The sequence below is a fragment of the Miniopterus natalensis genome, chromosome 1 (genome assembly GCF_054644295.1).
Source record: "Miniopterus natalensis isolate mMinNat1 chromosome 1, mMinNat1.hap1, whole genome shotgun sequence".
NCBI lineage: Eukaryota > Metazoa > Chordata > Mammalia > Chiroptera > Miniopteridae > Miniopterus > Miniopterus natalensis.
Genome location: NC_142081.1, coordinates 153,429,099 through 153,454,120, shown reverse-complemented (window position 1 = coordinate 153,454,120; position 25,022 = coordinate 153,429,099). Strand labels below are relative to the sequence as shown.

The 25,022-nt window shown below is 38.3% G+C and overlaps 1 protein-coding gene across 3 annotated transcripts in view; it reads right to left on the bottom strand.

Annotated features, from left to right (window-relative positions):
• KLHL8 (kelch like family member 8) overlaps positions 1-22,939 on the bottom strand; it is a 34,321-nt gene extending 11,382 nt beyond the window's left edge. Inside the window, exons 1-6 of one of the 3 annotated variants that reach the window (XM_087826641.1) lie at positions 22,853-22,939; positions 10,268-10,547; positions 6,980-7,528; positions 5,629-5,815; positions 1,094-1,237; positions 33-144 (exon numbers count right to left, since the gene is read on the bottom strand). In XM_087826641.1, the coding sequence (XP_087682767.1) occupies positions 33-144; positions 1,094-1,237; positions 5,629-5,815; positions 6,980-7,528; positions 10,268-10,486 (1,211 nt within the window). In that variant the 5' untranslated portion in view covers positions 10,487-10,547; positions 22,853-22,939. Of the gene's footprint in view, positions 1-32; positions 145-1,093; positions 1,238-5,628; positions 5,816-6,979; positions 7,529-10,267; positions 10,830-18,650; positions 20,921-22,852 lie in introns of those variants that run through there. The other 2 variants (XM_087826649.1, XM_087826637.1) reach the window with 2 other exon arrangements.
• Positions 22,940-25,022: the final 2,083 nt, after the last annotated feature.

Here is a 25,022-nt window from a genome sequence, read left to right as displayed (position 1 = left end):
ACAAATCAAAATAAATTTCTGTGCTCATTTACCTCTTTGTGTTCATTGATGCCTTCATCATCCATTTATTGGTGAGAGGGTCAAACATCTCCATGCTACCTAAATGTTCATTTCCATCATGTCCACCCACGGCATACACTTTACCTGTCGAGCAGAGAAGTATTTTCATTTGATTCCAAGTAAACTGACAGTTGCTTACATATATAGTCAACATATAATTAGGACAGCATAATAATTTTCAACAAGTATTCTTCTGTTCAACATTATGATCATGTAACTTCCATAGCCAAATGGAAATAAACATCAGCTTTTACTTAATAAAATGTCTGGAATGTGCTGTTCTACATGAAGTTATTTAAACACTAAACACTATCCCTCCCTTAGGTTTCCCAACTTTTTATTACTTAGTAGATGAGATCACAATTCATGCTTTCAAAGAATGTTTTGTAAAATGAAAAAAATGCTGTGTTACATAAAGAAAATGTAAAATTTAACACAATATGATCAAACTTATTCTAAATAAATAAAACCACACAAAAAATTGGAAAGATTACATATCAAAATGTTAACTGTAACAATTTTGGGGTGTTTGAGTTACAGGTGGTTTTTATTAAAATGTTTTCATATTTTCCAAAAGAAGCATTTATGTTTATAATCAGAATAAAAGTGATTTTTTAAAAGTCTCCTAACAATTTATCCATGATTTTCTGCAATTAATCATTTTCAGTAACCAGTAAAAAAAGGTCTCATTTCAATAATTAGATGGGTATAGAAAAAAGCTGGTATATATTTATTATTTGGGTTCAATAAACACTTTTCTTTAGTTTAATTCTTTTGAAAATATAACTCACAATAGTCTATTTTAACTCCGTTTTCCCTGAACTCATCTCCTACAAAGCCACCATATGCAAGAGATTGTACACTGAGCATCACTGGGCATCAAAGTAAATAATCACCACCCAAATATTTTATTGATATACTGAAACACACTTTATCACTTAGCAATTTTCTTATAGAAAGCATTCTCAAAGTTCAAATATTTTAAAAGGCCACTATGATCACATGATGTGACTTAAAACAACAGTGAACCCACCTTCGACAGAGATTACACCCACATGTCGCCTTCGACTATTCATTTCTGGTCCAAAGAACCAACTGTTCTTGTTGATAGAATAGCATTCAATACTGCGAAAAGGGTCACCAGATCCACCTCGACCACCCACACAAAACAGCACACCTAAAGGCAAAGCCACAAAACACAGGTCAAAATCATTTCCCTAATTTTTAAAAAATTAATATGGAAAAAATATTTAGGAAGTTAAAATTTTGATTAATGGCAAAGGAAATGAGTTATTTGGGTACCAATGTTACTACATTACTAGAAACTGAATTCTTTTTCGTTTTCCCTCACTTGAATTTCTCAAAGAATAGGATACATTAGCTACCTCTACTTCCTAACATCCCATTACAATAGTTTAGATCCTCACCCACTATGTAAATTTGCTCTTGCTAAGGTCATAACAAGATCCAGGGAACTCTGAAGTTAATTTCTTACTGAACACAACGGCAACATTTGATCACTCTGATTTTTAAGAAACTCCTTAACTCTCTTGGTTTCCTTAATATCGAAGTCTCCTTTTGTGTCTGATCATGTCTCTCTTTCCTATGTTTTCCATGTTTCATCCTTAGCCTACTTCTTACATACTTCATGCTCATACATGAAGTTTATTCCTTTATTTTAAATTCCATCTGTATGATAGTGCCTTCCAACTTATATTTCTAAGTCACATTTCCACTTGAAGTCCTATAAGCATCCAAACCCAACGTGTTCAAAAGGGTCTCCCTTCCTCACCTACCTTATCTTCTTCCTTCCCTGAGGTGTCCCTTCCTCCCCCTTGATATTCCCACTGCCACTGTCCTGGTCCAGGCCCTCATCAGCTGTTACCCAACTACTGCAAAATCCTGTCCTCTCTTATCACTTCGTAGCCTTTTTCATATCAGACTGCCATTGGAGCAATCTAATTAAAAGGTTCTTTCAACAACTTTTTATTATCTACATCAGCAGTTTATTTTTTTAATCCTCACCTGAGGATATTTTTTCCATTGCCTTTTCAGAAAGGGAGGGGGGAGAAGGGAGGGGGGAGAGAGAAACATCGATGTGAGAGAGACACATCAATTGATTGCCTCCTGCACTTGGCCAGGGCCAGGGATCATGCCTGCAACTGAGGTATGTGACTTTGGCTGCAATTGAACCCGGAACCCTTCAGTCCGAAAACCAACACTCTAACCACTGAACCAAACTGGTTAGGGCAGTAGTTTATAATGTTTGCAATGTGTGTAAATTGTACATTTAAAAATGGCAATTTTAATGTTATACAGGCATAACTCCAAGATACTGTGGGTCTAGTTCCAGACCACCACAACAAAGCCAGTATCACAATAAAGCCAATCACATGAATTTTGTTTCCCAATGCATAGAAAAGTTACGTTTACATAGTACTGTAGTCTATTAAGTGTGCAATAGCATTATGCCTAAAAAATGCACACAACTAAATTTAAAAATACTTTACTGCTAAAAATGCTATCATTGGAGCCTTCAGCAAGTCATAATTTTTTTTCTGGTAGAGGTTCTTACCTTAATTTTGAGAGGGAAAAAAAGCAATATCAGAGAAGCACAATAAAATGGGGTGTGCCTATATATATTTTACCACCATTAACAAGAAACCGAAATTTTAGTGTGGTCCAGAATCACCCCAAAGGCATAAAACACTGATTGTGGCCTGATCCCCGGAGCTTCTGATTCAGCAGGTTTGTGGTAGGTCCAAGATTGTATTTCTAAGAAGTTCTCAAGTGAATGCTGACGCTACTGGTCCAGGGCCAACACTTCCTTCACACAGAATCGCTGCCCTGCAAGATAAAGCCCTCGCATAGCATAAAGGCTTGCAGGGTCCACCTGATCATCTCCTTTTCTTTCTCTTAAAAACTTCAAGCTCCTGCAACAGGCGTGTAGTTTGTGTTCATCCTTGATGTTCTGATAGCAACTTTTTGGTAACTATCATTCACTTAATATACAGTATTGAAATGATGTATTATGCTGATATTTGTCACCAGAAGCTAAGCTAGGTTAAGACTGTGTACTAAGTATTTATACACTAATGAGGACTAGCACAGTGCCTGGCATGTACTAGGTTTTCAGTAAATGTAACATGAACAGAATACCCCTTTCCCTAACTGGCACCCAGAAACACACCTATTTATTATTGTAAACTAAGACTGAGGTTTACTTTATAAAACCTTTTCTGACCCTTGCAAGGTAAAAATGACCACTATTTTCTTTGTGCTTCCCACTATATGTTATGATTGTATCCAAGTATTTGTAATACTTTATATTTATTTATTTATAGGTCTGGTTCCCTAGATCAGACTGCAAGTTCTATCAAGACAGGGCTGGCTATTTGTGTTTGCATTTCTAATGCTTAACCTAGAAGCCAGCACATGTAGACACTTAATAAATGTTGCTGAATGATTGCATAAATGAATGACCAGTACTGCTTGTGCTATCTTCTCCAACTAATTCAATATTTTAAGTCAGAGAAATTTAAAGTTGAAAGAGACTTTAAAAATCACAGTCAAAATAGTTTATAAATAAATCGAGGTCTTCAGAGATTAAGAAAACTGCCCAGCCTTGTTCGGTGTGGCTCAGTTGACTGAGCATCATCCTGTACCCCACAAGGCTGCTCGGGTTCAATTTCCAGTCAGGGCACATACCCAAGTTGCGGGTTTGATCGGGGTGCACACAGAAGGCGAGCGATCAATGTTCCTCTCTCACACCAATGTTTCTCTATCTCCTTTCCTCTCTCTAAACTCAATAAAAAAATATCTTTTAAAAATAAATCTGCCCAAACTACAGGTGTTTAATGGCACTGCATGGAATTATAATCCCAGAAAGTCAACCCAACAATTGATATTTTCTTTAAATGGAAATCAGTATTTCAGCTACATAGGTCACCTAGGAACATGACATGGAAGAAAACTAAGAATGAAGCAAAAAGATCAGGATGCAGATCTTCTCTCTGCTATTTCTCTGTGTGGCCTTGAGCATATTTCACCCTCTCTGATTCTTAGTTTCCTCATCCATTAAATGGAATAACACCAGCTATCTCATAATGAGGGCTGAATCCTTCACTAAAACTTGCTTCATTAAGTTCTTGCAATCATGTAAGGGATCACATATATGAGGGTCTAGTATATGTTTGGCATATAACCTAGACTGCCAAGATGCTGTCCGAATTTAAATTTAAGAATTTCATTAAATAATTTGACATCTTGAAACAGGATTCACAAATAAAAGAAATCTACACTTTAAAATAATTTAATTGAAATCAACCTATAAAACAGGTAAAATAAATCAGCAGTCCTTTTCCTGTTAAAATTATTTAGAACCACTTCTTCATTGGCAGATCTATGACTTTCAAACTTTCTTTATGCTACCTAGATAAAATCCCACTATGCACAATCAAATATTGCCTTCTGTTGTTGTTTTTAAGCTATTCCACAGGTGTCTTTTTTAATAACTCTATTAGGTAGCAGCAAATTTAGAGGAAGTCTCTGCTCAGAGTACTAACACCTGAATTCCTGGACCTCATTTATTTTCCCTCTTTCCTCGTATATGCTCTACATTTATAAAGAGTAATAACATAAGTGAATATAAACTTGGGAAAAGATAAAGTCTGAACATTATGGCAAATAAAGGCAAAACTGCATGCTTCCTCAAAAATAAGAGTTTTAGATTCTAAGAGTTTAACATGGTCTGTTATACAAATATCAGATTTGGTACCTTTCTTTTGATTTGATAAAATGCACAAAACAAGTATTTAATCATGCAATATGTTGTCAAGCTCCATGCTTGGCACTATGGATACAAAACTAAATAAGATACTTACCTGTCTGAGGAGGGCTCAAAATATATCCAATAAATAAATTTCAATGCAATATAGTAAAATAAAGTAAGCGCAAAAGTGTTCTAAAAGCAGAAATGACAGGAACTAATTCTGCCCAGAAGAATTAAAAAGACCTCAAAATAAGATATTTCAGCAGGCTCTTCAGAGTGTTTAAGACTTATAAATGGCTTTTTTAGTTTTATTTTTATATTTTTCATTGAATTTATTGGGGTGACACAGGTTAATAAAATTATATAGGTTTCAGGTGTACAATTCTATAGTATATCATCTATATAGTATATTGTATTTTGGCTTTTTAAAAAAACTGGCATATTGGTAAAACTCTGAATCACGCACAGTAAGAATTCATAAATAACCTTATTTACCGATTATTACTCTAAGGCAGGGATGGGGAATGTCCGGACCGCAGGCCATACAAGGCCTTTGAAATCATTTGATCTGGCCCTGCCAAGGCAACCATAGGCAGGGTTTGAAATTCAATAAATCTAGGAGCTTTTTTCATAGCTAATTTTTAAGTTGATAATTTTGTATGGCCCCAGAATGATGTTATAAATATTCAAATGGCCCTTGGCAGAAAAAAGTTTCCCCACCCCAGCTCTAAGGCAATCAGAGACTAATCATCTTACAATTAAGTCCAGCAGAGTTGACAAACAAGTAATTTAATTACCAGCAGTATGCTTCCTTGGTGTAGTCCGAACAGAGTATTCAAAGTCAGGTACCGCTCTGCTACTCAAGTGAAGGTGGTAATTTCTTGCTTCATCCAATAAATCTCTACATTTTAGATTTTGCTTGACAATCTGTTCTTTTGCCACAACACCCATAAGAAAATCCACTGGCAAAAGCGGCAAACGAACCTAAGATCATAAATAGATGCGGGTATAAAATTTAAGTTGTAACTGAATAGCTCAGCATATTACCTTTTTAAAACTCACTCACTTCATAAAGACTTAAGTACAATGTGCCAAGTTCTAAAGCAATTTCCAGTACTGGTCCGTACTAATGAAATCAGATTATATGCTAAATATATCCTCCCTGTTTAAATACAGGTTTAAGTAAACTAAATAAAGTAATTCAGTTGTCTTCATCCAAGTTTCTTCCTTCCAAAATAGTTGTCATGTAGAAGGCCCCTTGCTGCTTTATTATTCTGCCCCTTAAAGCTAAGACTGAACATATGAAATTCGATTTTCTTCTGAAACACAAACATTCAGATCTGAAACAAGGAGGTGTTGTTTTCTTCAAATCAATCACCTAGGAAGATTACATACTAACTCAAGGATGCATCCCCTCTTCTAGGAGAGACACTCGCCTTTCCTCTCTTAAAAGAAGCATTGATTTTCTAGTGGGTTAACAGGATTATCAAACCAGGTAATACAATTTTGAGTTAAAAGCATGCGCACACACGTACAAAAATAAGATATAGCTGCCAGATAATGAAACTTTTTGTTTGCTTTTGTTGAAACTTATTTTCAAAGTAATTCTAAGGCCTATTTATTATCTTCCTATCTAAGTAATGCCAGTTGAAAGTAAAAATAAATGATTAAAATAGAGATACATTTTTGAGATTTAAAAAATAAAACTGTGGTGAGGGAAGAAAACAGGAAGTGATATCTGGTAGTTCTTTCCAGAACAAATCTATATGCATTAGGAATAAATGTACTTTCATCAGGAAAGTAATTCAGTAAAATTTAGAAACTTCATTAAAAACAATAGTTATAAATTAATTTTGAGCTGTCTCCTCGGAACCATTTTCTACTAGCATAAATGAAATATTCATTACTACTCTCTCAAAGGGACATTTTAAATTAGTTTAAAAAGCAGGGAATGATAGTTCTAATTCAAATGTAACAAATTCAAACCTATCCTTAAGTACTAAAGTGAGTAAATAGGAAAGTAAGAGTCAAAGCCATTTTCACATCATATTACCTCAGTTGATAATTTACACCTTTCATGACAAATGCAACATGTTGATTTGCTTCCATATGGTTCATTTCTATACACAATCTTATTTCAGTCCCTACCTGTGCAAGTGTTTCATCCAACCATTTGGAATGATGCTGAGGATTGGCAAGAAGCCACTTGATGGCTGCATTATAGACCTGTTTCTCATTTTCAATATTTAGATCACTGGAAGACAAAAGTTTATGGAGATGCTGGGGTGACACACTTACAAAGTCTTCACACTCCACTACTTCAGTAAAGTGCTCACAGGTGTACTGATCCGCCATGTCCATTAAGTCTATTCGATTGTGACTTTCGGCAAAGGCTCTTACTGCCAAACAATTGGAGGGATGAAAATGTAACTTCATGTATTCACAACAAGCTCTGGCCACCAGTTCAACCTGCAGAATACAGGCCGCATATAAGAGAGGCTGGACGTTGTCAACAGTCAGAGTGAGACGTGAAGAGTACACAAACTTGACCAGGTCTTCTATTGCATCACCGTCAAAATCTCTGATCTCAATCACTGCCTGCTTGGCTTCAGCCATTTCAGAGAGAAACATGGCCCTGAAGTAGGGAATAACACAAGCCAATGCCAGTTTGTGACAAGAGATTAACTTTGAGCCAACCTGTTAAAAACCAACAGAAAGGGATTCAGTCTAATATCACAATTAGTTTTAGATCAGCATCAAGCATGTGCTACAGCAGGGACAATAACTCCAGACAAATTTAGTATATTTGTTTTAACAACGTAATCCTTTGGTCACTTACTTTTAATTTAGGCCAATTTCTTAAAATCGGGTAACTTTCTTCTTCCAAATTAGCCACTGAAATTTTTACATGTATCTATGCATATATAATGTATATACAACAAACTATGACACATAACACTGTTAAGTTTAAGGTATACAATATGATTTGATATATGTAATGATTATGAAGTGATTACCAAAAGTTTAGTAAACATCCATTGCCTCACATAATGACATTTTTTCCCCTTATGATGAGACGATCTTAGCCACTTTCAAATATACCATCCAGTATTATTAACTATAGTCATGTCAAGCACTGTTCTAAGTACTTTTCATATATTAACAAGTTGTCCCAATGCCCTATGATTATGTACTATTATTATCCACAATTTCTCAGTGAGGAAATTGAGGCACAGAGTAAATAAATCAGTATTTAGCAGTATTTATTATGACTTAACTGAGGTTAAATTAGAATTAAGAAACCAATCCAATAACAGGCCTAATAAAACATTAAGTTATAATTCTTTCTAATGAATAGGAAGAGAATATACCATAGGAGAATTATATAATACTCTTGGACACCAATAGTAGTACACATAATGATCCTAATAGCTGATATGTACTGATTATTAGGTGGCAAGACTTGTCACAAAGATTCTACACATCTCAATTCTCTTATTCCTCACAAAAATCTAATCATTATCACTTTTACAGTTGAAGAAAATGATAGTCCCTTTACATTAGCGAAATTTCTCATTCCTAAATGACCTCTGTTACTGCTTCGAACAGTATTTTAATCTCCCACCACAAATCCTTCTGAAGTTTTATTTCAACCTACTGCTGAAGTTACCCAATAAACAAATAAAAGTTATGACTTTAGTTATCACTTGCCCTAAAATGGATGTATCCTTATTTTTCACTTAACAAAGTTAATATGCAATAGCTTGCAAAAATTATTCTAAAATCTAATTGGGTGGTGGAGGGTAAAGGGGGCCAAATATATGGTGACAGACGATGTTTTGACTTTAGATGCTGGTGACACGGTGCAGTGCATAGATCACGTATCATAGAGATATACACTTGTAGCCTATATGATCCTATTAACCAATGTCACCCCAATAAATTTAAAAACTTTTTAAAATAAATGGCTACACAGTAAATAACAAAGTCTACATAAACAAAATCTACATAAACAAAATCTAATTAAAAATTTATAAAATCAGTAATATTATATTTAATTATTTTCCATCCATATATTGATATGCTGACTTGATAACTGATTAAATTAAAATAATCTATTTTATACTTTTTGTTTTTGCCAAAGCCAGCGTAGGTCACTGAATAGTAACATACTAAGATTAAAAATCAGAACAATTGTGTGGGATTAAAACATAATACAGCGTATGGATCAAAGTGTTCCTTCATTAAAATAAATGCATTGCGCCCTGGCCACTGTGGCCCGTTGTGACAAAGAGGTCTCTGGTCCAATTCCAGGTGAGGACATGCGCCTGGGGTGCCGGCTCAATCCACAGTAGGGAGCCTGCAGGAGGCAGATCAATGTTTCTTCTCAATGTTGTTCTCTCTCTCTCAGAATCAATAGAAACATTTATTTATTTATATATATATATATGCGCACATTACTAATTTTCACACAGAGCAGAATTATATAATGATTTTCTTCTCAAAATCTTAGGGCCTAGAAACATGTAAGGACACTAAAAGTTTAAGTAAAGAGAATATAGATCATTTATTCACAGTGTAACACTATACTCTTGGACATTCTGGGCCTGAAACTCAAAGATTGTTCTTTCAGTTATAGACTTTTGCTGAGTGTACCTCTCATATGATTTTCCAAGTAGGCCCTCAATCCCTACAACTATAAACCCAATGAACCTATCTGATCAGGAACAGAAAACAAAATCTAAGAGATCCCAAAGTGGAAAATCTTACGTGGAAAATGCTGCATAGATATACATACTCACTAAAAACTTTTAATACTACACTGAGAGATAACAATAAGAAAGTACCTTAAACAAATAATGAAAAACAATTAGAAAACAGGCTCTTCCACACTACTTGATCACTTTTCCAATTACCAACATGATCCTATAAACCATAGACTCAAAGTTTACTTAAGACTTTTTCATCGAAGTCTAAACAGACTCTACTTCACTATCAGGTGTAGATAAACTTAACAGAGGATAGTACTGAAGCAGAGACTAAATTACAAGGATAAAGTAAAACACTAGTGCCATTGAGTAAACAACCAAGAATTCTTGACTTCCAACCAAAATCAAGAGTAAGTGAATACATCCAGTTCTTAAATTCACAAATTAAAAGTTTACCTAGTCAACAGCAAGTTGTTGATTTTACTAATAGTAACTATTCGTTGTTTCAGAATTCAAGAACTCTCAGAAGTTAAACTAAGAAATAATGACTATCAACATTTAATTAGTACCCTTTATTTACCCTCCCTTATGTCCTTTCCCCTTCAATAAAAAGAAGTGAAACTAAAATCATTCTAAGTACAGCACCAAAAATTTGCTGATGTGGTTATAGAAACCCCCATTTTTCATAATACTCTGAAAAAACAAGAAAAGAAAAAAATAGTCTCACCTTTAGTGTGACATCACAGAGTTCTCCACTTTCATAAAACCGAAGAAGAGACCCATGAAAATCTTTCCAAGCTTCCTGTGCTTCAAAGATAAAGGAGTCGTCTCCATCGCCATCGCCATCGCCGACTAAAGATCTGTTCTTTATCTGCTGGTGCTGTTGCCTTTTCCCCTTTGTGAAGTGATTCCTAGCTTGTTTTGCACTCATAGAGTCTGAAGCCATTTGCAACACTCTTCTTTTAATACAGCTGTCTTCTCAAACATCCCATTTATTCTTTTGTAAACTGTAGAGCGAAAGCAGAAGGTACATGCAGCCCACTAAACTTAAGATATTTTCAAAACCCACTCAGCTGCCATTGTCCAATTTGCTGAAACTGAAAAATGAACAACAAAATACATGTGGAAACAAACCAAAAGAAAAAAATCAGCAATAGCTATAGTTTACTAATATTATATATGTAAAAAGACTATATAAATCAAAAAAGAACAAGTAACTTTGGTGATCGTTTGCTAAATGTCACACAAATTACCTCAGCAAAATACAAGTGACCCTTGAGCAATGCAGAGGGTAACCCCATGTGCAGTTGAAAATCCACATATAATTCTACAGTTGGGCCTCTGTGTTCATGGAGTCAATCCATCAGATAAACAGTATTTTCGATTCACGGTTGGAAATGCATGGCTGGGAATTCATGCTTGAGAATCAGTAAATACTGTTTTTGATCCGTGGCTGGTTTGAATCCACAGATGTGAAAGCCTTGGGTACAAAGGGCTGACTATAAAAAAATCCATATATAAGTGGACCAACGTAGGCCAAACCCATGTTTTGAAGTGTCAACTGTATTTTACATCAGTGAAGAAACTTTTTAAAAAATATATGTATCTTTATTAACTTCAGAGAAAGGAAGGGAGAGGGAGAGCGATAGAAACATCAATGATGAGAGAGTCACTGATCAGCTGTCTCCTGCACGCCCCTCACTGGGGACTGAGCCTGCAACCCGGGCGTGTGCCCTGCCGGGGAATTGAACTGCAATCTCCTGGATCTTGATGCTTAACTGCTTAGCCACACCCAGCCGGGCAGTGAAGAAACTCCTTTAAAGTCTAATTTGAAAATTCTGGGAAGAAGGTGAAATAGCACCAGGAATTTGTCTTCCCACCTAGACAACCACTGCAGTGGCAGAATCTGTCTGGCGTCACTATTTTGGAACTCGAGTGTTGAAGGCTTACAACTTCCAGAAGACTTGGATGGTAAATTATGGTTAATTTTTGACAATTTCAGCTCTTAGTACAGTAGCAGCTGTCCACCCCACAACCCCAGCTGCTGTGCATGTCACAAGCAGCTGTGCATGTGTTCCTGGAGCAGCTTGCACACAATTTGCAAGAGCCACGGCAGGCAAAAAGGACCCTGTCCTCCAAATATCAGGGATCTCTGCTCTGCTTGCTGACTGCTGTTTCTGCTCACAGAAATGTAGACAGAGTGGGCAGCCATTTTTGTCATACCTCCTCCCACTATTGCAAGTCTCTCCCTCTCAGCTGAAGTAACTTCCAGAGGATTTAAAAGGATGGTGTCCTTTACCCCCCCTACATTTTATGTCTTTTCTCCTTTAGGGAGCAAGACATGGAAGATTAAGACATTAAAAAATAATTGTATATACAAGGAATATTAGGAAGTCACAGTGCATGCCCAGGGAAAGGCTCAGAAAAGACCTGAGCAACCTTAAGCTTACACCTCAGGGTTATCTTCAGCAGAGACAGCTTACAATTAAAAAAAAGCAAAAAACAATGACAGCCTTGGCCAGTGTGGCTCAGTTGGTTGGGCGTCGTCCCATGCACCAAGACGCCTCAGGTTTGATTCCTGGGTTGCAGCTTGATCCCCAGCAGGGTGGATGTGCAGGAGGCAGTTGATCAACGGTTCTCTCTCATTGATGTTTCGCTTTCTCTCTGTCACTGTTGTCTATCTCTCTCCACCTCCCTCCCTCCCTCCCTTCCACTCTTTCTACAAATCAATAGAAAAAAATATCCTTGGGTGAGGATTAAAAAAAAAGGGGGGGGGGGGAAGACAATGAGATCATGGTAAATTGATAGGCCAGTGATTTTCAAACTTTTTCATCTCATGGCATACATAAACTAATTAATAAAATTCTGCAGCACACCAAAAAATATATTTTGCTGATCTAGCAAAAAAATAGGTATGATTTTGATTCATTCACATCAAACAGCGAGCTATTATTGTATTGGCTTCTGTCATTTTATTTGACAATCTAAGGGAAAAGAGGTCAGTGCCCCTGACTTAATAGTTAGGTATTGCATGTTTTAAAAATTGTTGTGGCACTGGGATAGACACATATAGCAATAGAACAGAATAGACAGTTAAAAAATAGACCCACACAAATATGGTCAATTGATTTTTGACAAGGTACAAAAGCAGTTCAATGGAGAAAAGATAGTCTTTTAAAAAATGATGGTGAAGCAATTGGACATCCATATACAATGGATCAGAGACTGCATATATATATATATATATATATATATATATATACACACACACACACACACACACACACATACACCCCCACACACCCACACACTCATGTGTGTGGGTGTGTGTGTAAAACTTTTAGAAGAAAACATAGGAGAAAAACTTCATGACTGAGGTTAGGCCACTAGTTCTTAGAAAAGAATTCTTAGCTACATTAAAATTAAAAAATTGATAAAATGGACTTTATCAAAATTTAAAGCTTTGCTAAGAAAAAGATACTGTAAAAGAATAAAAAGATAAGCTACAGACTAGGAGAAAATGTTTGCAAGTAAAACATCTGACAAAAGACTTGTATCCCAAATATACAGGGGTGGGCAAAAGTAGGTTTATACTTGTGAGTACTCAAAACAGAGTTTATTCTTCTATTACTATTTATTATTGTATTACTTTCCATATGAGCTGTAAACCTACTACTGCCCATCCTTGTATAAAGAACTTTCAAAACTCAGCAGTAAGAAAACAACTACTAAATTAATTATGGGTGAAAGACTTAAGACATTTCAACAGTGGAGATATACAAATAGCAAACAGCACACAAAAGATGTGCAACAAAATCACCATTAGGGAAATGAAAATTAAAATCAGAATGAAATACCACTGCACACCTATCACATATACATATTTTGGAAATATGTATATGTGATAGTTTTCCAACTGCAATTGCTGTTTTGTAATCAATTAATGAAATGATTCCAAAAGCCTCTTTATTACAGAGAAATTTGTGGAAGAAAATAAGGAGACATAAGTTTAAAGTGGACCACAAAACTTTAAGGCATGGGCCATACAATGTATATTCCCAAAGCTCTTCAAATTGTAAGGAAAGAGAAATGATTAAGTGTTTACTGTTATTATGAATAGCATGTCAATTTTAACTAGGTTATATATTCTTTCTTTTTTAAAATATATTTTTATTGATCTTAGAGAGAGAGAAAGGGAGAGGGATAGAGATTTCTGAAACATCAGTGTGAGAGAGAAATATCCACTGGCTGCCTCCTGCACGCCCCTATTGGGGGGGATTGAGCCCTCGAACCAGTGATCTGTTGGTTCATGGGTCAACACTCAACCACTGAGTCACATTGGCCAGGCAGTTAAAGTCATTCTATGATGTTCACACTAGGACAAATATGCCTAAGGATGCATTTTTCAGAATGTATCCAGGACATTCAGTGGCACATGACTATATATCATAAACATTTTATGATACTTTAAAGTCTCATATAATGATCATATGGTAGGTACACTTGTGGATTTTATAGAACGTACAAGTTAGCATGGTATAGCAGAAGCAACAGTTTAGTTAGGTAACAGGGGAATTAGAATTTAACTAATTACATAATAGGGAAATGAATCTCTCCAAGTCTCAGTTTCTTCATTTATAAAAGAACAGAGGTGGTCCAGGACAGGAGTCAGCAATCTTTTTCTGTAAAGGGCCAGATAGTAAGTACTTTAGGCTTTGTGGGCCATCTGGACTCTGTCACTACAGTTGACCCTTGAACAACACGGGTTTTGAAATACTCCATTTAAGGGAGGATTTTATTTTCAATTGATCTGGATTAAATCTATATGGTTCAAAGGTCAACTCCATAACTCCATGGATGGGAACCTGCATATGCATCCACACAGTAGTTAAACGCAGATTTTCCACTTCAGGGAAGTCTGTGCCTCTACCTCTCACCCCTGTCAACTGTACTCAACTATGACACTGTAGCAGGAAAGCAGCCACAGACATATCTAAAGTAATGCGTGTGGCTGTGTTCCAATAAAACTTTATTTTACAAAACCAGCAGCAAGCTGGGTTTTGCCTATGAGATCTTAGTTTTAGGTAATCTCTGTTTACTTCAGGGTCTAAACTAGGAGTACTTTTTTTTCTATTTAAAATTACTTAAGGTGTTGCCTTGCTCTTTAGAGACGTGTTAACCGTATCTAATACAAGGTACATAAACTAGTAGTAGCAGACTTGAGAGTCAGATAGTTTGGGGATTGCCTATTAGCTGAGTGCCCTTGGGCAAGTCACTTGAAAAAGTGAGTCTCAGCTCTAGCCAGTTTGGCTCAGTGGTTAGAGCATCGGCCTGCAGTCTGAAGAGTCCTGGGTTCAATACCAGCCAAGGACATATGCCTCGGTTGCAGGCTCCACCTCTGGCCCCGATCGGGGCGTGTGCAGGAGGCAACCAATCGATGTGTCTCTCTCACATCGATGTTTCTCTCTCTTGCTCTCTCTCTCCCTTTCACTCTCTCTGAAAAGCAATGAAAAAAATATCCTCCAGGTAAAGATTAAAAAAAAAAGTCTCAGCTTTTTTGTAAGGCTGTTGTAAAGGTTAAATGAGGTAATATATAAAAAGTACTTAACCCTATATCTAGTACATGGCAAGCATTCAATAAACGGACATTAATACTTTTATAAATTAAGAAATCTTGAGTCATTGATCAGAAACACAATCCTCCAATCAACATTTTTTTTAAATGAAACCAGTCAGCATTAGTTGAATGCCTGAATGCTTTATCAACTTACTAGCTATATGACCTTGGTTAAGTTACATAACCTTTCATTAACCTCAGTTTCTTCATCTATAAAAATGAAAAGAGCAGTACCAACTTCATAGGATTGTTATAAGGATTAAATGAGTTAGTAAATTGTCTGGCACATAAACTTATATATAAGTAAACTGCTATTATTTCAGTTAGATACTTCACATTTATTCGTTTCAATCCTCAGGACAACCCAAAACAGTATCATTACTACATTTTCATATAGGAATAGAGATGAGGCTCAGAGAAGTTAAGAAACCTACCCAAGGTCACACAGCTATTAAGTGGCAATGCCTAGGACTCAACATAGGCTTGCCTGACTACAAAGTCAAAATTCTTGTTACAAAGATGGCATTAATTATATCTCTGTATAAATTATGAGAACTAAAATACAGGTATAAAATTCTGCCCATACAAAAAATGTTTTTGAATTTTTAAAAGCTCAAGAGTAAGAGAATACACACAAAATCACTGATCTTCTTAAAATGATAGTATTCCCACAGGTAAACTTTTTGCTAAAATGATTCCTCTTTGCTTTCCATATCCAATTATTTTAACTCAGACTTTCACTATTAAAGAAATAAACAATGCTATGCACTAAAAATGCAGCACCCTGACTTATCTTTCATACATAAAGTACTTTGCAAATGCTGGCATTCACCTCTAATTAATCTTTGAGATCTATGTAGACCTGTCATACTATTTTTGTAAAGAACAAATCTAGAGAGAGAAAAACAGTTCTGTTACTATAAATCCCCAAGTATTGATTTAGAACCTTGAACTTTGAGAAGCATTTAGATTTCAAATGAAAAAACTCACCAATACCAAAGGGAAAAAGAAAAAAAGATCCAAGGAAAAAGACAAAATGACATTACTCTGATGGTCAGATTCATTCATAAGCTTCTATAACATCACTTGATCCACTTCACACTCTTCAGACCTTGTGAATGCTACTGGTAACTGACCCAGAAACAGAAGCTGGTTTCACATTAGAAAGCCTTATAGCCCAGCAACCTATCAGTTACAAGGAAAACAGGGCAGTGTGATACAGCTTACTTCCAACTCTTATTATAAGAACTCAACCTTAGAACTGTAACCTAATTCTGAAACTCCCCAAATGCAAATAAGATTAATTTTAAATGTTCTAAATTCAAATTACAAATTATAGTCTAATTTACATAAGATTGTAAATTCTTTTCTAACCAGCAATACTGAAAGTCAAAATGATCAATTAGGGTTTAGTATAACTTTCCACTCTGTGCTATATAAGACATACAACACATATACTATGTAAATATCATCTAGTCTGGAAGATAAAATACTTAAATTTCTTTAGCATTTGGTGTTTTGTTGACAAAAGAAAAAACATCCAACTTTTAGAACAAACCAAATTATCTTACAGCATTTCAAAATAATATTCTAACATGCTGGACTGTATTAGGGTGTCATTCTTTGCCATGCATTCTATTACGCATCAAGCCTGGGGAGGGGAGGAGTGGACAGTGTCTGCCTAATGATAATGGATAAATCAGCGGGGTCATCTCCAGGTCTAAGAAGCAGCACTGTTATTCATATGAACATATTGTATCAATCTCTAATTCTGGTAGAAAACAGGCACTGATGGTGCTTCAAAAATTACCTGTTTCACTTTCTTTTCTCAAAAAGCTATAGTGACCCTAGCCGGTTTGGCTCAGTGGTTAGAGTGTCGGCCCAATGACTGAAGGGTCCCGGGTTCGATACCAGTCAAAGGAATATACCGAGGTTGCCCAAGTCTCTATCCCCGGCCCTGGTTGGAATGCGTGCAGGAGGTAACCAGTCCATGTGTCTCTCTCACATTGACGTTTCTCTCTCTCTCTCTCTCTCTCCCCCCTACTTCCACTCTCTCTGAAAACCAACGGAAAAAAATATCCTTAGATGAGGATTAAAAATAAATTAAAAATTTTTAAAAACTATGTTAAAAAATATCTGCAAAATATCTAATAAAACAAACACACACACAAAAAAAAACCTGCCTAGATAACTGAAGCTGGGGGGAGGATGGTCATGAACCCCTTTCGAACATGTTGAAAGCTATAAGTCTTCTTCCCAGAAAACTATTGTACACATATACACAGAGTTCATACTCTTGGAAGACCATTTATGGGCACACCCACAGGTCAGGTTAAGAACCAGTGAGATGACATAATTCTGTACAGCAATGTACTCTCACTCAATATGGTGATACTACTATATTTAAGTGCTTTTATGATTCATCACATTGTAAAATGGGTCATTTTTTAACTTATTAATCAGTCCATGGGTTCTAGATATCAAGTATATTGGTTGAAGTTTGCTTTCCAACTATTTTGAAGCATTAATGACCTTGTACAGAATATAGTGCAGTATAGTTCCACCCTCCCTTCCACTGTTTATATAGTTCTATAAATAGAATGATTATATCTTTTCACCCATAACTTAGAAAAGATGTGATACTGACTGTTGGAGAATGGGCGCAGCCTGTGTCAAAGCCCTGACTATACAGAGAGTGGCAGAAATATCATATAATGTGGTTACTGGGAACATGGGACCCCAGCCCACAAGACTAGAAAAACTATGGTTCAACCAGGTCTGGTTTTGAAGACTGAAAGGTGCGTGGGTGGGTGGGTGGTGTGTATGTGTAGGTGACTGCTATTGTTGAAAACAGTAAAAAGGTTTCATAGATTATTAACTTCTAACTGTTGGAGATTTTTATGTGGAAAGATTCCTGGGAGACGCAATCTTGCCATCTCACTGAAGGTATGAAATTTCTTCTTTATAATGTTCAACAGCAGAGGTCAGCAAACCTTTTCTCAAAAGAGCCAGACAAATAAATATCTTAGGCTGTCAAGGTAGATGTCTCTGTCTCAGCGACTTAACTCTAGTGTTTATGCAAATTGGCCATAAACAATATGTAAATAAATGAGCATAACTGTGTTCCAATAAACTTTTATATATGGACACACACACACAAAAAAAGAAGATAAAGAAGAACCAGCAAGACAAAGTATAAATTTTCCCAAGGTCCCTTGACTCTCTTCCAGTTTTACCTCTGACTCACAAGAATTATGCATGACCAGACAATGAACTCTCTTGTACAACCACCCCTTAAAAAAAAGGTTTGACAGTATTTACATAAGCCACATTTACCAAAAAATAAACTACACTGGCAGCATTTTAAAAAACAGTAGGTTATTAATGATATCAATGAATACTATAGTGCTTACTATTTATAAAATTATTTCACATAGTAAAAAAATTTGACCCCCTTTTTATTTCTAAGAAAGAGGTTCAGAAAATAACTCACCATGGTCACACAGCCAGCAAGTTGAGTCTCTTCAGTTCTTAATATACAAAAACAAATAACTGATGACAGTTCAAATATAAGAACCAAAGCTTAAACATCCAATTTTTTAAAACAGAAAAGCTATTTAAAATTAATTTTTAGGATGTTTACAATATTCTCTTTAATCTTCTAAAAATGACAATATCCATATCAGTTCTCTACAACTCTTAAAAGTTCTTGATTTTTTTTTTTAAAGGAGTCATTTATCTAAACCCATTGTACAACACTGCCAGGTGGCGTGGCTCAGTTGATTGAGCACCATCCCATGCACCAGGAGGATGCCAGTTTGACTCTGGGTCAGGGCACATGTCCAGGTTGTAGGCTCGATCCTCAGTAGGGGGTGTGCAGGAGGCAGCCAATTAATGTTCTGCTGTCACATTGATGTCTCTCTCTCTCCCCACCCCCAGAAATCAAGAAAAACATATTTTTTTAAAAAGAATGTACAAGACCAAGGAGTGAACTGTAATGTAAACTCTGTACTTTGAGTGATAATGTATCAATGTAGATTCATCAGTTACCACAAATTTACCATTCCACTGTGGGGATTTTGATAGTTGGGGAGAATGACCATATATGGGGCAGAACAGAGTGCTTATGGGAACAGAAAATATATGAGAAATCTCTGTACCTTCCAACTCAATTTTACTATGATCCTAAAACTGCTCTAAATATAAACTTTATTTTGAAAAGAGGGTGGCAGTGTCAAATTTTACCTACCTCACTTTCTTCTTAAAGTAAAGAAATACTGTTTTTTCTTAATTACACTCACTGTGAATTAAGTTTCCTGCCAGGATACAGAACATGCAATTATTATAGAATATAACATCTTAAAAGACAATAATAGTAATTTTATAAAATAATAAATGAGTTAGTAGCTTTACATGTTAATATGATGAAGCTGTTACCAGAAAGAGGACCAGCCAGAGCAGGTCTGCCTAGGGCCAGCTAGTAGTGTATTGTTTCTTGACTTCATGCAGAAAGATTTCATAACACAAGTCCAGGAGATTCTGAGAGTATGTTTATTAAAGCTGGAGACAGTGAAACAAGGGCTTAGGATAAGAAGCAACTGGAGAGCCTACGCAGGGCTGCTTTGGCTCATGGAGAAATCAGAGAAAAGGGGGCTTTGAAGACAGGTCCAGGGGATTAGCAAGGGTGTGCTCCCTGGAGAGAGAGTATACCCTGGGACCTTCATTTTGAAGGTTTTTAAAGGCTGGGAGTTTAGGGGAGGTCTAGGAGAGGATCTCAATAGAATATTTATTAGTTTTATGCAGATGTGCCAAAATGAGATTTATTCCTTTAATTCCATCATTCCTTAGGTGTGGTTGACACAAATGGCACTAATTGGATTTCTGCTCGCTCTCCCTCTGAGTAGGGTCATTTAAGCTATTTACCCTCTGGTTGGAGAGAAGCGTCCTAGGTTACAGAGCACAGGCTTTTGCAATTTACTAGATGGCTGTAAACTGGTTGGCTACTTAACTATCTGTCTGTTTCCCTATTCCACTTGCCTTGGCTTACTGGCCTGTCTCAAAGCTAAATGCAATAGTTGAGGTACAGTATCCTGAAATTTCTTCTTATATTTATCTTAATACTACTTGGTATCTTAAAGGCAATCTATAAAGTGACTAAAAGTTTGAAGTGGGTCAAGGGTTGACTGAACTAATAGGGGTGGCAGTAAAAAGAAGAAAAGCAACAACCACCAGGCAGAGGTCCCCTGCTCATCCAAGTGTACTCTCTGGCAGGGTTAAGACAAGAGTGAGATAGACGAAGAGGATTTTCTCACAGTGTGAGAATGAAGAACACCAAGAGCTTAGCAATTACCAATTTACACACGAGGAAAGTGTGGACGAAAGAAAACAGCGGGGGGCATGCACCACATATTAAACCTGACAAGCTGGCGGGGGGATGGGGGGGGGCAGCCTTGCAAACTCAGAGACGGAAAATAACCACACAGGATGGTCTGAAATTAAAACTTTCTAACTAAAAGCAGTTCATGGTGGGTAGTCAAGTCCTGGGGCAGCATTTTTCCCTAACAAAGGTCATCTTCACCTTAACTGAGCCTGTCTGTTGTCTTTACTGCAACTACAAGAACATGCGTGATAATATGCTTTTGGAATATCAAAATTTCCTTTTTTCTGGACCCTTCAAAGCACAGCCACCACACCAGAGCAGAGACTGCAAATCCCCATTGCTGTTATCATGTTAACTATCCTACATCCACCTGTGTCAAAGCGTCTATTCCTTTTACTTTTTTTTATCTAATCCCAGAGACCTCTCCCCCACCCCCCATTTTGCTTTTCTCCCACCTCCCTAATCTATCACCAATGAATTTCATGTAACCTGTTTAAGTCTTCCCCTTTGATTCTGATCTATAAACAGACAGTAAAACTGTCATTTTCCAAAGCATTTTCTCAATCTGAATAATGAGAAAGGTTCAATTTTCAATCCGTTGAGATTTTGCTTCCGGGCAACCGTGATCATTATGGTTCAACTAAATTCACAAAAATTCTCTACAGGTTTGAATGTTTCTTACGCTGACAAAAGCAATGCAAAAAAAAAGAAAGAAAAGAAAGGAAGAAAGAAAAGGTGCAACCAGCAGATAAAATATAAAATACTTCTCAGTCCAAGTTCTTCCAAAAACCTTTTCCCAAAGAATTCTTCCAAAGTGGTACCATCAGTGAAGGGAACCAAAGTTTTGGCCCCCTGAAGCTACCTTTTGAGGATGTTGATTTTAAGCTGTTTATTAAGAAACAAGACACAAGACGAACATTTGGCCCTCCCCCCTTTCCTGCCCAAGACATTTGGACAGACAAACCTGCTTCGGGAAGACATTATCTTAAGAGGTCACCTTAACCTAACTTGAATTATGTATGGTAAGCAGGGCTTCAGGCAGACGCCTGTTATCTACCCCCCGGGGTTGCATTGTTTGAGTTGCTTAGCAAGGTCTTTCCAGCCGAGTACGTTCTGCTCTTCAACCACCTGTAAATCGCCCATTCCCCACCTTCTTTTTTTCCTGTATCCAAAATGTCTTACATACTCAATGCTGCCTCACTATCTCTGGAATGTTTCTGCTTACGTGAAGTCCTCGTGCGTACACATTAAAAATTGTGGCTTTTCTCCTGTTAACCTCTCTGTTAATTTGAAGAGCAGCCCGGCCAGAAGAACTTAAAAAGGTGGGAGAAAAAGTAGTAACACTTTCTTAGCCTCCACATTAGCATAGGGGGAAAGGGTCCGGCGCCCTTATGCTTTCATTAAAAAGAATGAGAAAGGTTCAATTTTCTACGAAAAGTCATCTGATTAAACACTGCCCAGTGGGGGAAGATATAAAAAGCTTTTCAAACCCAGGCGCCCGGGAGCATGCGAGTCCAGTAAAGGGCGAGCCCCAGGCTAGGACACTCCAACTATGTAGACAAGTCACCCTCGGGAGACCAGCAAGCCAGCGAAGCCCAGGGCGCAGGGGAACGAGGAGAGCGGCTGCGCGCTGAGAAAGGCTGCGGTTTCTGGGGTCGCAGCAGGAGGCACCGCGCCACCGGGTCTCCGCAGTCCCGAGAGAGGGACACTTGTTGCGGGCAGAAGCCCCGGATACCAGCAATGAGGACGCGAGGGGCATGTCCGCGAGGGGCGACTAATAGCCCCCATCCCAGTGCCCGCAAGCCCGGGCCAGGAAACGTGCCCCCTGAGCTGGCCCGGGCCAGGCGGCTAAGCCCCGCAGCCGGCTGCGAGTCCTGGGTGTGCGGGGCCGGGAGACGGCCCACCCGCCCCGCCCCCACAGCCAGGGTTCCCAGGGGCGTCTCGTGCCCCACCCCCCCGGCCCCGACCCCCTCCTTCCCGACCCCGCGCCAGCCGCGCTGCTCAAATACTGGACCCCGCAAGCACCTGCCCGGCTCTCCAGGAGCGCGGCAGGTGGCCGACGACACCGACAGAGCCAGAGGCTCGGGTTCCCTTCGGGGAACGCGACCCTGCTCCTCCCGCCAAGGAGGGCGACAGAAACCGTGCCGCGCTTAAAGGGGCCCAGCCCCCCGGCTGTGGAGTTGGGGCTCCTGCTCGCAGGGCTGGAGTTTCCCGGCGCCGGCTTTCAGCTCTGCAGCGGGGGTGAGAGGGCTTCGCGCGAGCGCGGGCTACCGCACAAAGGCGCCGGGAGCGCTGAGGAGGGAGCGCCCAGTTACCTCGGTCCTCCGCTCGTCCGCCCGCTCGCTTCCTTCTGGCCGCGCCGACACTGCAGCGACCAGACCTCCGCGGCTGCGAGCGCCGGCCCCGCGCGAGCGCCGCACCGCCCGCCCGACGCGCGCCGTCCCCGGCGCTCAGCCCCCCGGAGCGGCGCCTCAGGGGCGGGGCGAGGAGCACGCCCCCGGCCTGCGCGCTGCACTCTGGGAAGTGTGGTTTACGGCTCCCTCCCCCGGGCGGCCGCCCCCGCGTCCCCGCCGCCCCCGCCGACTCCCGGGCCGCGGGCGCCCCGGGGGAGCGCGCGCTGCAGTCCCGCGGCGGTCGGGCCCGCCGGGGCCTAGCCCAGCCCTCGAAACGCGTGTTTGGATGGGGCGCTTATGTAAATACCGCCGGAGCGTCTGCATTTCACTGGCCCTGCAAAAGTTAGGTGGTTTTCATATCCAACCAAGTTGCCTCATGCGCGCGGTGTTCTTAGGGTTTATGTCTTAAAAAAAAAAAAAAATAGGAAGAAAGGCTTCTACTTTTATTCCTGTATCATTTTCTCCGCGTGCTCTGCAAAGGGTATACCAGACAGCGCGTTTATAAATACCCACAGCTTACAAGGAAGCAGTGTATTGCCCTAAGAATTCTCTGCTAAAAGCCATTGCAAGTAAAAAAGATGTTGAAGTAAACCAGCTTTTCAATAAAGTGATGGAGTGTCGGAGGGTAGAGATTAAGAGAAAGCAAAGAAAAAATTTTAAACGAAGGATGTTCCCCTAAATGTGTCTTTTGTTAGAGCAACCTCAGGCTTCTACAACCGTGGGAATCTATTTCAGAATAAATGCAACCCTAGGTACCTTTCTGAATGTTAACAGATGTTGCATTATGCTAGAAAAGAGCTTTTATTTTTACATTAGCATATTATGTAAAAACCCAAAATGACTACTTGCATTTGAAATTTCATTTCTAGAAAGTCACTTTGTTTTACATAGCAGAAATAGAAACAATTCTTAATATTTCAAAATATTTCTCTTCAGAGCATATTTTGCAAATTTCATGCAAATACCCTTGGGAAAAATAGAGCAAGACTGGTTTTAAAGTGTGCACACAAAAAGTGTAAAATTTGGAAGCATGATGTAATACAATGTATATTTAATAAGACCGTGTTCTAATAGAATTTTTTTTTTTTAATAACCTGAACTTTTTTTTTAGTCAGGTATGCATTGTTTCCTAAAAAATGTTTATGGAGCAGATCTTTTTCTCTGCTAATTGACAAATGCAAACAATAGAATGCTTGTAGTTACTAACTACATTGAAGAAATATACACAATGTTTCCGTATTATTATTTATTTATTCAGGAATATTTATTGAGTATCTACTATATGCCAGACCCTGAGCTGGGAACAGGGAAATACATAGTGAACAAAACTGAAATCCCTGCACTGATAGAGATTTAAGATCTAGTAGAGGAGACAGAGAACTAAGCAGATTATGAGAAATAAGAAGATATGCATAGGGTGGCAGGGGAGGGGGAACATATAAAGTACAGCAATGGAGAGCTATTTTTTGGGATGGGGGGGCAGGCAAAAATTCTGAAAATTAAATGAAATTCTCAAAGCAAATGACAAACTGGAGGGAAAAGTCCTTCCCTAAAAAATGATATATCCACAACAATGCTCTCAAATAATTACTTTTTAAAATATATATCTCACAAAACAAGCTATACCTTGATGTGGTTCAGGACATGCTATCCCAAAATAAGGCAGCTGGGCACATTGAATATATTAAGCGGAAGGAATTTGATAACAGAAAGAGGAATGTCACTCTCCCTCCTTCCCCCCCTCCCCCACTCCTCCACCTTTGCCCAAATAGGTCGTAAGACCCCTATGTAAAAGGTGCTCTCCCTGTACCAGTAGGAAAAAAGACATTCTTATCACCAGAGAGGGAATTTAGGGCTGAAAAGGCCATATAAACAAACCTTGTTAAACTGACCCTTGTCTTCCTAGATACTTCACCGTTTACTACCCCTAGCCCATACCCCTCTGTCCTGTCAATTCATCACAAATTTGTTTCTTTGTATAAAAGCTTCCTGCTCCCATCACTTCTTTGGGTCTTCATTCTCTTGTAGAAGGCTCCCATGTACATGTAAAAATTCAATAAAACTTGTATGATTTCATCCTGCTAATCTGTCT